Source organism: Patagioenas fasciata, chromosome 3 (genome assembly GCF_037038585.1).
Source record: "Patagioenas fasciata isolate bPatFas1 chromosome 3, bPatFas1.hap1, whole genome shotgun sequence".
NCBI classification, from domain to species: Eukaryota; Metazoa; Chordata; class Aves; order Columbiformes; family Columbidae; genus Patagioenas; species Patagioenas fasciata.
The window spans coordinates 78503106-78518542 of NC_092522.1; the positions used below are offsets into that span (position 1 = coordinate 78503106).

General features: G+C 38.6%; 1 protein-coding gene across 3 annotated transcripts in view; it reads right to left on the minus strand.

The window, feature by feature from the left end:
• Positions 1-240: 240 nt before the first annotated feature.
• Positions 241-15437, minus strand: part of AFG1L (AFG1 like ATPase) — a 68892-nt gene continuing 53695 nt past the window's right edge. For all 3 annotated transcript variants that reach the window (XM_071806662.1, XM_071806663.1, XM_065835876.2), the window contains 3 exons: positions 7719-7859; positions 5964-6077; positions 241-5231 (listed from right to left, as the gene is read on the minus strand). In XM_071806662.1, the coding sequence (XP_071662763.1) occupies positions 5097-5231; positions 5964-6077; positions 7719-7859 (390 nt within the window). In that variant the 3' untranslated portion in view covers positions 241-5096. The remainder of the gene's footprint in view (positions 5232-5963; positions 6078-7718; positions 7860-15437) is intronic.

Below are 15437 nucleotides of genomic sequence, written 5' to 3' on the forward strand. Positions count from 1 at the left end.
AAGCCCTGGAAACACCTACCAAAAGCTGAGCCACGTGCAGGGCAATGGTCTGTGGTGCTGCAGCTCAGCCAGGCAGCCAAGGGCCCAGACACTGTCAGTGCTGCAAGTCTGGGGTTGCCCCCTGGAGACAGAGATTAAAAAACAACCAAACAACCCCATCCCCCCAAAACTCACTAAGCAATTAACAGAAAACTTATCTATTCAGAACAACATTCCTACAAATAGCACAAATAATAAGTGTAATGTTTATAAAATCTGGATTTATTATTTTTTCTTAATTACAATTAAATTCTTCTCAAATAACAGGAGGATTTAACAGTGGTCAGTTTCGTATATATATCAGATTCAAATGTATGTATTTAGAAAAAAAAAATTCTCAGCATATAATACAAAGAAAATCCCAACAGAATTTACAAAGCCACCGCAGTTCCCAAGTACAGGAGCTAAGGTTGTAATGAATCATATACAAAATCCATCATCGCAGGTAGAAGAAAAATTACATTAATTGGTTAGGATTTTAATCAGAAATCCCAGAATTTATTTTCTTTAAAACAGATGCATTAAAAAAAATCACCACTACAAAGAGGCACATGGTGTTTAGTTGATGGCATTAATTCTGTAACCCAAACAAGGAAACTAATCCACTTTGAGTAGTTAATTTTTTTTTTTGCACTATTTACATACTTTACTGAAGTATTTTTGTCCCAAAGCCTCAGCAAGCATCTTAGAATATTAATGAGTGAAGCCTGGCAGCACTCCAGTGTTAGCAAATGAGAAAGTAACATAATTCCCATTTTAGCAACAGGGAAACTGAGGCACTGGGATTATTCAGATCCAGGTACCTGCAGAAAGAAAAACTCCTGGATCTTGATCCTCTTCGACAGGTCTTGATGGAGCGAGTAGCCTTTCTGCTTGTTAGATGCCTGGTGACCGTGCCGAGCACTGTTTGAAACCTGGTCAGGTTTTTTCATGTTTAAATAGGTGACATCTATCCAGCTATATTGTCATTATTATCACCTTTACTCAAAAAACCCACGTCATTAGTGGCTTTCCTTTTTAGAACAAAAAGCAACAACAGCAAGAAGTGCATCTTCAATCACTCCAAAGACCTTTGGAAGGCTGTCTTATTATACCCAAATTACTGCAATTGTTCCCTTGATCTCTGCAAGGGTAAATTCAGAAAACCTGTAGCTTTGAAAGACAGAATTATATTATTTTTATATATATATATAAAAAAAAAAAAAAAAAGATAAGAGCTACTGCACAAGAATGCAAAATGAAAATACAGCTTTAAAGATAAAATGCCTACATGGATAGAGTAACTATGTTCACAGAAGCTGTAATTTGAATTTTCAGGCATTGGGAACATTCCTTTGTCAATCAAGTATTCAAAATAAGTTCTTTGAGAGATTCCTAGCCAGGATGTGGCCTTTATAAACCAACATGAAACATTTTACATGGTCCATAATCACAAGGATTTTATGTCCTGTGACAGCAAAATATCATACCACACCAGTGAGGTTACTTGAAAAGACCTTTAAAAATAACTTGGCAATAATGTTTGCTGAATGACTAAAAGGGAAATAAAAACATGTTACAGATCTGAGAGGATATTAATTTGCCAAGTTAAGAAGAACCTAAAAAGCCAATACTTGAATTTGGGATAGAAGCACCCAGCACAAACCCAGCAATTTTAAGGCCATTAAGGAGTGTGCGTAACTTATTCACACTGTTTACATTTGAGCAAATACAACTTGTTAATGTAGGAATAAGAAGCTATTGAATGATGCTGTCTTACAGCAGCAAGGAGCGGGCCAGGGGACAGGACTGTTGGGAGTGCAGGTGACCCATCATCCCAGGGGAGGACATGCCCCATGGTGTCCATCGTGCCCCAGTGACACATTCTGGCCAGCACCAGTAGCCTGGAAGCTGTCTGGCCTCAGAAGAAGCCCCTCCAAATTCAGTGCTGGAAGGAGACTTGTAAAATACGTATACAGAGTCTCACTTTCTTCAGGGAAGTAGACGGACATAAACCTGCTGCTTCTGTGGTTACTGTGGGGATCTCTGTCCTGGCATCCGGGCTGGCTGACAAATTGGTCCCATCAATCTCTCTTTGTGGTCCTGACCTAAAATGTGGCAATCCACACGCTGCAGTGCAACCACAAATACTGCACAATGATTTAAGGAGCTTTTATTGTTTTCAGTCCCAAACCACTTCTGGAATATTCTCCATTTCTTCTCCTTGATTACTGCTGGCACCCGCCAATGACCATCAGCAGACGGCTTCCTGGCTGGTCACGGAAAGGCTGCACTATGATTTTATTCAGCAGCATGCCTTGGAAGCAGTGCTGGCTGTGGAAGCTTTTGGGAACTTCCCTCCTGTGGTTTGAGAGAGCTCAAGGCACTGAGGCTGTTCAGCCTGGAGAAAAGGAGGCTGAGGGGAGACCTGATCACTGTCTACAACTACCTGAAAGGAGGTTGGAGCATGGAGGGGGCTGGTCTCTTCTCTCAAGTAGCAAGCGATAGGACAAGAGGAAATGGCCTCAAGTTGTGCCAGGGGAGGTTCAGATTGGAAATTAGGAAAAATTTATTTAGGGAAAGGGTTGTGAAGCACTGGAACAGGCTGCCCAGGAAAATGGTGGAGTCACCATCCCTGAAGGTGTTTAAAAACCTTATAGATGAGGCTCTTAGAGACATGATTTAGTGCTAGAGTTAGGTTATGGCTGGACTAAATGATCTTAAGGGTCTTTTCCAACCAACATAATTCTATGATCAACAATACATCAGTCCCACTGCATTTATGAGCTTCCAAAAACCTGAGGTACCTGAGTCTGGGATGAGTGCTCAGATTGCAGGGAAGCCTCAAATACTGATGGGCAAGGTTGTACCAGTTTGAATACAAACAGATGTGCCCGAGGGGCTCCAGGGATCCCCTGGTTAAAGGAGGACGGTCACCACCCACACAGACCATGGAGAAACACTTGACTTCCGCAACTCAAGACAGTCTTTGTGGGGATGCAAAACCTGCCAGGACCTCCTCTCTCACACATCCCAAATGTCTCACTTGTGTTCTGCAAGATTATGCACTTCCCCTGTACCACATGGCAGAAGAGGACGTACAGGCTAAACATGTAAACAGGTTTTAAAAGATTTGCAAATAAACTTCCAGATGCAAGGTGCTCTACCACCACCTCCTGTTTTCCCACAACACATTCTGGGTCAGACAAGGCAGAAGGCATTTGAAAGCTACTAGAAAAAAAGTAAAGGCTGAAGCTTCAGGAAAGTTATCAGCACAGGCCCAGGCTGATGAGTATAGGCTGCCATGTATAAATATAGAACCACACACTTAAATTATGTATATATATTATATTTTTATATATTTATATAAATTAAGCATACATATGTGTGTGCGTATACAGACACACATGCATGAAATCTCAATAGTCCCCCTGTTGAGAAACCTAATACAAATATCTTAAAATATACATCAATTATTTGGATATTCTTAAGTGTAAGCGATGTATTCTGATTGGGGTTTTCATAAATATGCATTAAAACTTTCCATGGTTGTCACCCTTGTGGGAATAACAACATAGTTGCATATGTTGTCAACTATAAATACAAGTTCTAAAAATTCTTTGACGAACAGGTATAGCCAGTGTAAGTAACCTCCAGGATAAACAGAAGTGATCAGAACAGAAAACCAGTCCTGAGCATGTGGTTCCAAAACATCTGTGTTGCCACAACACATGGAAGTGCACAGGACCTCTTCAGTCCTCCCTGCCCCTCAGAAGCCCCTTTTAAGTGCTTTCTGTAATTAGGATGGGGGCTACAATTGAAACAATTTAATCAGGCTTAAAAAGGGCAGAGAAAAATATTTTGATAACCAATACAGTACAAGAGAACGGTCATGTTGCAAAATCAAAGAAAAATCCTCAATTTCTTTTCCTCCCAAAGAATTAGGGCAATCTTTTCAGTCCATCTGCGTAATACTTTTCCCTGTTCAGGGTTTCTAATTATGCTCTTAAAATGACTTTTTATAAAAACACACTATAAGCCAATACACGCAATACCATATTTTGTTTCAGTTCGATTAAAACCAAGAATGACACAACTGCATTTTTAACTAAAAGAAAGTTTCCAGCTACAAACATGAGACGGGTGACGTGTTTTAAGGTATCAGTTAATACCCCATCTGTCTTCTCCATAAAACATATTCCTACGGCAACATGATGAATTGCCTCAGCAGTACCACGTACTGCGCTCCCCAGATGAGGGCAGGTGTCCCAGCAGCAACTGAAGGTTTGGTATAGATGAAGCCTGAGAAAATTCAGGTTACAGATACATGACTGGTATAGAGGCACCATATCTAGGCTTGCAAAAACTGCAGAATTCAGGAAGAGTATTAACTCGCACTTATATGTTACAGTATACCCTGTCTTATCATAGTTTCTTCTCCCATCCGTGATTACTTAGATCGTAATCCTGTGCGGTTTCATGTACCCTCAAGCTGTTCCCCAGGGTTCTCTTGTGGTTTTAGTTTTCAATGAACCAGACTGAGCATCTGCCTGATTACAAGAAACTCTCGGACTCTGAAAGTCAGCAGATGGCTACACACAGAAAATAGGAAAAAAAACCCCAGAATACACTACAGAGGAATTCCAGGATTCTAGCAAGGACCTATACAATACCAGGAGTTTCATAAAGAAAGCACTTGATTTCTCTTTCGTGCAAACTGCCATGACAGCACTGCAGGAACCACAAAGTGCCCTCTTCACATGACATCATAAATCTACTGTGAACCCTGCATGGTTCATTAACTTTGTCTCTAGATCAATTCTCCAGAAAAATTCTAATCCCATTAAATTTCCTGAATGCCAAAGTTATATTTTACAGAAAAGAAAATGAAGGCAAAATTTCACATGTCCACACACTGGTGGTACAGAAAAATAACTGAGTCACAATGTTTTGAACACAAAAAACAACTGATGAAAGTGAACATGGTCCAGAAAATAAAGTGCAATTATTATTTCAGTTGTGCTAAAAAGCTTTCCAATTCTGTAATTTTAGTTCTTGGTGACTTTATTAAACTTTTATTATAATGATTTTTTGCTTCTGTCCCCATCTTTCCAGTACTGTTCAGTTTGCATTTCTGTGAGCCGTGAGACAGTGCGCTGAAAGGCAAAGATTTCTTCTTCTCCTGTGAACATGGAGAGTCCTTTAGCAGAATCCTGCATTAATACACAAAAACAGCACCACAGAACTGTGAGAGATGTAGCCGTACGGAAGTGCATCCTATCTAATTCCTCAGGCTGAGCGCTTCACAGGCTTTGACAATGCAAGACAGCAGTGTGGCACCAAAAAATAAAATTAACATCCAAAAATTAAAGAAAAACACCTATTTCAGCCAGATAATCTTCTGAAGGAATATGACAAAACAACTACTTGGGTTTAAAACAACATGATGACACGTCAGTCATCTACTTTCACTTTCTGATGACTATTTGTATACTGATTTAGACGTATCATTTAAAAATTCATTAGCAGTAACTGGCTTATAAGGAAAAGGAAAAACAGAATAAGCAACATGCAAAATAGTACTGTTTGTGAGAATTTGTGAAGTAGTGCTATACAGTTTAAGAAGCGGTAGAACAGACCATCTTTTATTTCTGTATTTTAAATGTAGGAGGTAAACTTAAATTGGTATTTTTCATACATGATTGAACAGATATAATGATTTAAAAATGACCCTAAAACTTACGCAAAATGGTTTTATATATTGTGACATTTTGACTACGAATAAATAACGTAACATGCAATTATGAGAGCAACAGATACACTGCAGAAAAAGCAGCAAATCACTAGCTAAATGTTTACTTGAATCCTCTTCCTAAAATGCTGTTGTAATTATGAGACCAAACCCAATTTTGTTACAAAAGGGAGAGGACGTTAATATCATGTACCTGGCTCAAGTCCAAATCATCCATCAACACTCTGTTGTACTCTTGCTCTCCACTGTCATGTTCTACCAGGAACAAGCTTTGGAGAGGAGTCACTGCAGAACAAATAATACGCACCTGAGAGAAGGAAAAGAGGCAACAATATCATCCATTGGGCTTTACAGAAAGGGGATAAAATACATGTTTTATGAAAAGCAAACTTCAAATTATGACTTTTCCTCCTCCCCTTCAGGTATTTTCTCTTTCTGTTATTAGCACTGCTGTTACAGATTTAACTGACTCACTCATTTGGAGTATTAACCTTACAGGATTTTTTTCTCAGTAACAAATAATGTAATTTTATTCGGAGAACAGCACAACTGTGCTATTAAATACTCCTACAAACAATGAGTTCACAATCAAGTTTAGTTTTTAGACCAACAGCTATAAAGTATTAGGAACCAGTGTTTTCTTTCCCCTCATAGTTAGATTCCTCTCAGTAGGTAAGTGCACTACATACATATTTCCATCTAAAGAATGTTTACATTCCAAATTTACCAGAAGGCTGAGTGGAACCACGCTTGCTTTCATCCACACTACTCAAGTGCACATTATTTGCTAATAACAATAATGATGCTGTTTTCACATCTGCTAGGAGGAGATACAACATGCAGTGATCTAGAGTATCTCTTGGGGGGCTGCAATGAAGACAGGCTGAAACATTATTACAGAACAAACAAATATGCTCTCTTGGGTAGTTTTTCCAAACTACTTGTGATGGGAGCTTAACACTTGCGGTTTTCCTGTGGAGGAAGTAACAGAAAGCAGCTGATCGCATGCAGTTCTTAATGATAGCATGTAACTAGAGCAGATCACAACATTCGCCCCACGCTGCTATTTCTAACACACTATTATTAGTTTATAAATACTAGCATGTCCTCTGAGAAACTATCCATTTCCAAATCATAAAGCACAAAGAATCTGGTTGACTTGAAGGAAACGACTTATATGCTTAGGTAGTTCAATACTTTGCTGAATCAGGGCCTTTCTGATCACCTTGCCAGGACATCCTTGAAAGAAATCTCAATCGATATTTCCTGATTACATAAATATTTAAGTGTGTGCATATATAATCACACGTAAGATAGGGTTCCGTATCTTTTACTACTTTTAAAAAAATAATCTTACACATTAACTTCTCTTTGTTTTAGTAGTGTTGATTTTGCTTCCATGATTGAAACCTCTGTAAATCCACATGAAGTGCTGCATTTATCATTACGATTCCATTAGCAATTCTGTAACCTAATATAAAGCCGACAATGACTGTTTCCTTCAAAATTAATAATGTAACTATGCTTTTAACTCCTCAATACCCTGTTTAGGAAGGCACCAATACCTGACCAACTGCCACACAGATTAAAACCATTTGCTCCAGCACAGTTGGCAGCACAATCTTTCATTATTAAAATGGTGGTTTTCCTGGGTTAGGAAAGAAATATCATCCCTATTCATGACAGGCAAATAAGCTCAGGCTTGTACTTATGGTCACGCTTAATGCTCTCAGAAATAAAAAAAACCACCCAGCACCTGCTTATTGCCTTTACTGGAATGAGGCCTTCCTTGTGAAACAGGAATGATGTTTCTTTGCAGTGCTTGTTCATCCCACTTATGTTTTCCAAATCATTACTACAGAAAACTGTACTTCAAATAAATTACGACAGTCGGGTTTTAGGGCTCCCAGTATTATTCCCGCACATACAGGAAAGGCTTTGTTCTCACCTTATGCTCATAAAAGGTATCAATGAGAGTGATGAAACGACGAGCTTGGGTCCTTTTTGCCATTGTAAGCAGCGGGATGTCGCGAACAAAGACCGTGTCAAAATGCTTTGATATCTCCAAATAGTCACTGGCCCCAAGAGGCTGAAACAAAAGAAGCCGTAAGAAATGAAAACCCATGGTAGAATAACACATAAACGCTGTACCTTGAAATATTAGAATTACAGAATAGATCATATTCTTATTATTGTTCCTTCACATCTCTCTTCTTGAATGCTTGTTTGTCCTTACTGACATAGGTATATATGGGTGCTCATTCATACTGTCAACTTTACCTGAACAGTGTCTGATAGGTAAAAACGTGGCTCTTTTGCATCCTGACAATGCTAAAATCTCTCTGACAACCTCAAACAAAATAATCACTACGAACTATAATCCATAGAGGAAAAGGAAAAACATAGTTAAGCTACTCAGTGAATCTTAATCATAAATAGTTCAAACAGCTATCTGAACAGCTGCTTTTCAGCAAATGCAAATGCAGGGGCCAGTTAGTAAATTGTAAGCAGAGCTGTATTTGGTTCACCTAAGACTAAACCAGACTGAATAAAAATCTCATGTTTTAAGTACTGAAAGCAGCAGGAAACGGGCAAAAATACAATTTTGTAGCAGTTCCTTTGTTCATGGTTTCACCTGTAATGATGAAATAAAAACCCTTAATAAGAGCTTGTTAGTGTCTATTTGTCTGTCTAAACCACCAATAGAAGATGTGCAAAAATAGCGGTACCTCATTAAAGTACCCATTCAAATACATTCATTTAAAATGACTTTTTCCATTACATGGAAGGTAACTTTTTTCAGCAAGATCTACGCTATGAGTACTGCAGGCAGTATTTTATCTTAAGCTATTAGGTCATTGTATTTAGGAGAAAAACTTCATATGCCTGAAACACATTCCAATTATTTTAATTGTGCAAGTACTTCAGTATCCCGGATGCAACTACTTCATAAAGCAAGATCAGCAGCATTTTGCAAGATAACGTTACCACTCCTTCCTCAGCTAATGAAATGTGCTGTACCAACAGGATAATATGGTTATGAAGCACTGCAATACCACTCGTTTCTTAAAAACAGGAAATAAATATTTTCTCTAACTGAAACAGCTAGACAAATTTGCTGTAGGCCAAGAATAACTGCTTAACTAGAACGCTTCTGCAAGAAGTTATTTTGAGTGATTATTAATCGCTGTCCATGGCCAGGACTTTGGGGATTATTTAGATGCAAGAATGAAAAACCCATAGAAGTGGTCTATACGCAAGCACAGGAGAATGCAGCCCTGATGGCATTCCAGAAATTCTTCTGAAAATTAATGGGAATAAGCCAGAGCTGCTCACTAGCTATCCCCGGCAGGTATTAAAGCCTCTGCCTCTAAGCCAGTTCTCTCATTCACAGTCTCCGGAATTACCCTGCTTTCCCATTCATGACCATGCAACTTCCCCACGGCATCTATGGAAAAGAATTATTACAGAAAACCTGGAGTGTTTTAGCAGTGTTTAAGAGCATTACATACTATATCATCTCCTCAAAGTTATATGTATACTGTTTATTTCCTCCCTCCATTCCAATCCCCCAGCCACTATTACAGACTTCTTAACAAGAAACTATCATGAGGGCCACCAGCAACAGCTTCATCCATCACCTCTGAAAAAATCTCACCTGGACAAAGAGCAGCTGAACTTGAAATGTTTGGATGAAATAAAGCATGAAAAGGTTAAAGAATGTGAAAGGAGCTGGTGGACGGCAACATCACAGAGCTGACCCAGAGCACACCTCACCATCAGACACAAGTAACAGCCAGCTGGACAAGTGTCACATTCAATGCAAAATAAAACAATGGGAGCACTAAAAGCAACACATACTGGGATGCTGCTGGAGATTTTAAGATTGATGGTAAGCAAATGGTTCAAGCAACAGTAATTTTTATTCCATATTTAGGACTGAAGTACTGTTAAGTACAGAGAAGATCAAGCATGTCTGTGTGCTGAGTACCTGAAAGGGACACCACCACTGATCTAATCGTACGTGGAAAAAAACCCAGTTTCTCATGGCTCTCTTCAGGTAAGAAAATACAGACATCACTGCTATTCAGGTTCATTCTTTTATCAGATGAGGAGCCAAAGCCCTCTTCTGCCAAAGCCCAAAACCCTGAGGAATTTGTCTTGCCCCAAAGTGGTATACGTTTTCGCCCAAACCATATGAGTACACCCTTCTCATTTCAAATACAAAGTATCAAATATTAAAAGCTGTTTCCTAAGACAAACAAATAAATAATGATTAAAGGCTTCGAGCTCTTGCAAAATCTGCAAACTGAAGTGCTGTGCTATACATTGAAGAACTTGGTGGGCACCTTGGTGGAAATCCAGATATGAAAATGAAGAACCCAGGCAGTCAGGTAGAAGAAACAGGTGGGGGACAAAACCAAGGCGAATGCATTTCAAACGGGAAGAAAGGAAGATGAAATACTCCTTTTGCTCTTTATACAGACATAAACCCAACATTCATAGAGGATTACAATATGCATCTTTATCACAGCCAAACAAGGATTCGATCTACTTCAGCAGTGCAAAATGCAGGCAATTCAGAAACTCCTCTAATTAAGGACATAAAAGGCAGATCACTTAGAGCTGTTTAACAAGAATTTCTGAAACACCTACGCCAGTGCTAAGTGATAATATTCCATAAATGTTGGCAGAAATGTGCCTCTGGAGACTCCAAAAATCTTATGATCAGAAAGATCTGAGCCTAGCAGCCATGAGTATTTTAATAGAGTGAGTATGTAGCTCCCTGCAAAGACTCAAGTCTGGTGAAACAACTGAAGCTCCAGGTCAGCCTGACTGTTATTTGTGGCTCAGCTGGCATCAGCTGTAGTTCTTCACACAGCAAAGTTCTCAAACCCTCTCTTTTTTAGAGTTCAGAAAGACATAACCCTGAAGATGAAGACAAAGCTTTTAATTTTGTTCTCAACATGACTTACTGTCATATCGGACAAGTCCTGTAATTTCCTTCTGCCTTACTCACTGTAAAAAGAAGGAACCACCAGCAAATTTGTACATGCTCTGGGGACAGTTTAAAGCCCTTTTTGTATTCCTCTAACCTTGCTATTGGCCTAGTTTCCATGCTGCCTGCAATTGCTTCAAAGCTTTTCTCACGTACCAGCTGTACTCAAAACACTCCCAATGCAGGAGCCCATGACACAGGGGCGCCCTGACAGCTTCTCAAGCCGCATTCTCACGTGCCTGTTGCCCTTGCAAAACTGGCATGAGCATCCACATACCAGCTCTGTGCCACAGACAAAAGAGAGACAGGGAAAATGGGCTCAAGCCCACGTTACACCACTGCTAGAGGTTCTGGCTGTACAATCCACACACAGCAGATTTCTGCTGTTCCAGCAGCCAAAACCTCTTCCCTCAACTTCACAGCGTGGCCTCCAGGCCATTCTTCCTCACCATGCAGCAAGTACTGGTTGAGTCCTGACTGCCAACAACACAGGCTGAGGACAAGATGACAAGACTAACAGCAAATGGTCTTAGACACCAGTGTCCTCTTTGCAACCCTCCAGGGCTGAAATTCATTTTATGAAGCTCAAGCAGTCACAGAGAGTATTCTGTTTTAGTCAGTAGCATACACCAAGGTATTACCTCCTCTGAAGGTGCTAATGAAGCTACAAATCCTCCTAATATTGACACACATATACGTAATCCCCTTATTAAAAGTTTAGCCTGATTAATCTGGTCCTCGGAAAAACATTCTAAAAATAACAACTTGATTTGGTGTGTGTTTCATGTACTGTCTGATCTTTTTTTATTTCATTAATTATCAATCAAAACTCAACTTCAGAACCATAACACATTTATCTAACAACTGTCACTTAGCATTTGTTATGAGCTCCTTCACAGGCTGCATTTTTTTTTACAAAAGCATTAACAGATAAGAATCTTTCTTATGGCATTATTGTTCCTGCATGTGTATATAAGGTAAAAGCGATGTAGGTTTTTGTCATTGACTCTGATGCCAGGAGTCAGTATTTTATAGCCATCATACTAATGCAAAACGCATTAGCACTAGCATGGGCTGCCTTGCTGACAGTATTTACTCCACTTCAGCCTGCTTGACTGAGTTCTCACCTTCATTTGTTTTTGTCTCGCTGTCTACTTAATGCATTTTCAGCTATCATCATCTCAGTTCAAGTAGGATGTTTATTATTTGGAGCTCTCTGTGGACTGTTTTAAGAGTTAGTCGTCTCCCGTTTCTATTACATATGCCATTTAATTAAAGTATAAAGCATCCTTCTTCTTTGTTGACTCATCAATGATAAAGTAGCTCATCATTTAGAGGTTGTCTGAAGAATACATAATGCTTTACATATGTTAGAAAAATATGATGTTGGAAGATATTCCAGGGCCAGTTCCAATAACATCCTGAAGAGCTGTGATTGACAATAACTACAATTTAGTGCAGACATCCCAACACTCCAAAACTTCCTAACACTAAAATGCAGTTTAAGATTAGATATTATGCACAACTTAGATATTAGGAATAACAAAAAATTACAGAACCCTTTCTGTAGTTTCCAAAGGAGTCATGCCCTATCACTGAAGTAATATTTCAAGATCATAATTCAAGAAAGGAACAGAAAAATCTGGGCATGATCTGCGAGGCAGCTGCATGCTGAAGTTTAAAAAAAAGGAAAAAGACTAAGATAGTTAAGGCACAATTAAAAAAATTTACTGATGGCAGTACAAAGCTATTGGAAAGCTCTGTAAGTTATAGGCAAAGATAACAAGTTAATTTGAAGCATTATTAATAAACAGAATTTAATTAAGAAGGCAATTTCTTATCAAGTTTTACTGAACATTTCTCGTGGCAAAATTAAAAGGTATGTCATTGCATAATTATAAAACACAGAGGGCATACTGAGGAAGGATTAAAATAACATGCAGTTTTGTTTTGGAGCTTCCTAACTAAGCACTGTGAATTACCCTGCAACTTTCAAACCATTATTTTAAGTTGTTTGAACACTACTTGATGTGAGGTTATACAACTTGTTTGGTAAATTATTCACTAATTGATTTATTATTCTTTCTTTTAAAATATTCTTTACTGTACGTTTTAGTTACTAAGACCCAAGACATGAAAAATAAATAGACCAATGATGTTGCCAGCAGTAACCACACAAATGAAAACTACATTTTAAAAACATTATTAAAGCTAAAAAGTCAGACACAGATGTTAGACAGCAGTTGCCTGTGCACCCTTAATCTTTATCTCTTGGATATATGCAACAGCCTTGACTTACATTATCTGATGCTTCCCCTTCTCCCTGGACCTTTGACCTACCAGTATTCACAACAGTGATTCTCATATAAAGCACACTTGGAAATCAGTGTTTTGTTCTCATTTCTGGTGTGTCACAAGATGTAATTTTTCATGGACTTTTCAAATACTTGCGTGGAAGAAGAATTACGCATTTCTTCTTTGGTTTTTATTACCACAACAGCTACATACTTCACCTGCAGTAACAAATCTATCTCTACAACTACAGCAGTGAATCAAGGAAGTGATACTATCTCGATTTTACAAACAGAGGACTGAGAAATTAAAGTTAAAAGCATATGTGAGCTCTTGATGCCAGGTTAAGGACCTCTGAAAGCTGATTTTTCAGGTTTCATGGAACACCACCAATTCAAAATACAATGCTCACTTCAGTGAGAGCCATGACTATGGCAGCCTAGGACTCAGTGCCTCAAGAAAATCACCCAGGAAATTAAGATTACAATTGCCAACTGTGAAAAGGTGGGGTTTTTGGCTGTGTTTTTCTGTTTTTGAGTGTGCATGTGCACCTGGTGCAGACTGTGACAGGCAGCATTCAGCTGTATGTGATCGTGTAATTACAGTATCACATAGCAATGACTATTACTGTAGTGCCTATGTAGAAAGAGGAACAAACTCAGATAACACTAGCAATAGTCTGGAATTTCCCAACTGCATTTTAGTGTTCATAGCACCTTATCCTATACCTACTGCACATCCCTTGTGGAAGTTGTTTTCTAGCTTTGACACCCACGTGGATCAACAGTAGAGCAAGAATCTGAGATCTATAAACCATGGGGTAGAAAGATTTTTCTGGGTCAAGCACAGCTCCCCTCTATCTCCAGTCACCTCATCACAGAATCTTGGTAAGAACCGATTTTGCTTGATTTTACAGCAAAAGATTTTTAGTCACGTTTCCCATAGCACGAAGTTGTTTCAGACCTTTGCTTTTCTGCTGATTAAGAAGATGCTTGTGACTTCCAGCTTTTCCCTGTATTCATAAACGATTTTATACGCATGTATCACAATGCTATCTAACTAAAATAGTGCTGTTCTGTTCCTGGTCTTTCTTTGGGGTGACGGATATGAGTGAGGTTCTCAATTTTATTTTTTTTTCTTCTCCTGTGGGAAAATACATGTCATTCTAGCTCAGACTCTCCCAACTGCACCTTTTCTGCAACTGCTTTACCTGAGTTCATTTTCCTGCACACAGATGAATACTGCTTTAGTAATTAATATTTGCTCGTTTCCCCACTTTATCCCAATGGACTTGAAATGTCAGCCTCACCAGAGCACATTCCCATGTTCCTTCATCATTCAGCACAACCACTCCTGCCTTAGAAGAGCTTATCTACTCAACAGTGACTGACATCCACGCTGAAGCTGCAAGAAGTGAGATGTCTCAAAGACCTACCAGCTGCTCAAGGCTGGCTACAGACTGGCAGAACAGTAAGAGGCACATTTCTACTCCCAGAGCCCACACTGCGCAATTTCCAGTTCCAACTCCAAAGCATTTGCCAATGAAAAGGTCTCCAAATATAGGTCAGGCTTAAAAAAAAGAGTTTCTTTTGCTTTGTACAGTAAGCAAACAAGCCAACAATTTCAACAGGTATAAGCAGATGAAACACAAAAGGCCATAAGGAAATATCTATACATCAAAATTACATTTAAGTCCCTCTTAAATAAGCTACTAGATCACAATTCAAATGATATTTTGATTTTTTAAGTTTTCAAAATAACCTAGATACTATGGGAATTAGGTTTATAGATCATTCTGTTTATAGGTCTATTTAAATATTGGCACTTACTGATAAGATTTTAAAACCACGGCCAAAGCTTAAAAAAAAAAAAAAAAAAGTACATTTAAGAAACAAACCAACCAACCAACCAACAAAAAATTAAAAAGGCAAACCCTTAAAACTACAATCAGCTTCAAAAATCTTCTCTTTGTGTATTCCTTGATCTACAAAGTACAGCATCTAAAACCTCAAGGTTTATGCAGCTTTCACTAAAGTGAATGCTTTCTAAAATTAAGCCCAGATACACACAAAATAAGGTATAAAGCAGAAAGGAGGTCTGACTAACAATATTATTACATTATTATCTGAAATAAGTTTATTTTATAAAACACACTTGGCAAGTTAGATAAGGCTTTTTTTTTCGGTGGGAGGGGTGTAGAAACTGACTACATTCTTAAAGCAAATGTAGCTAATGAGCGACAGAAGCTCAGTCCAGAGCTTGAGCTGCAAAAACTAATCTCCTGCTGTGAATAAAACTAAGATCAAAATCAAACTAATGGCAACAATTATTTTAAACAGTTACTGAAAATAGTGCTCACTTCCAAACAACTCCATG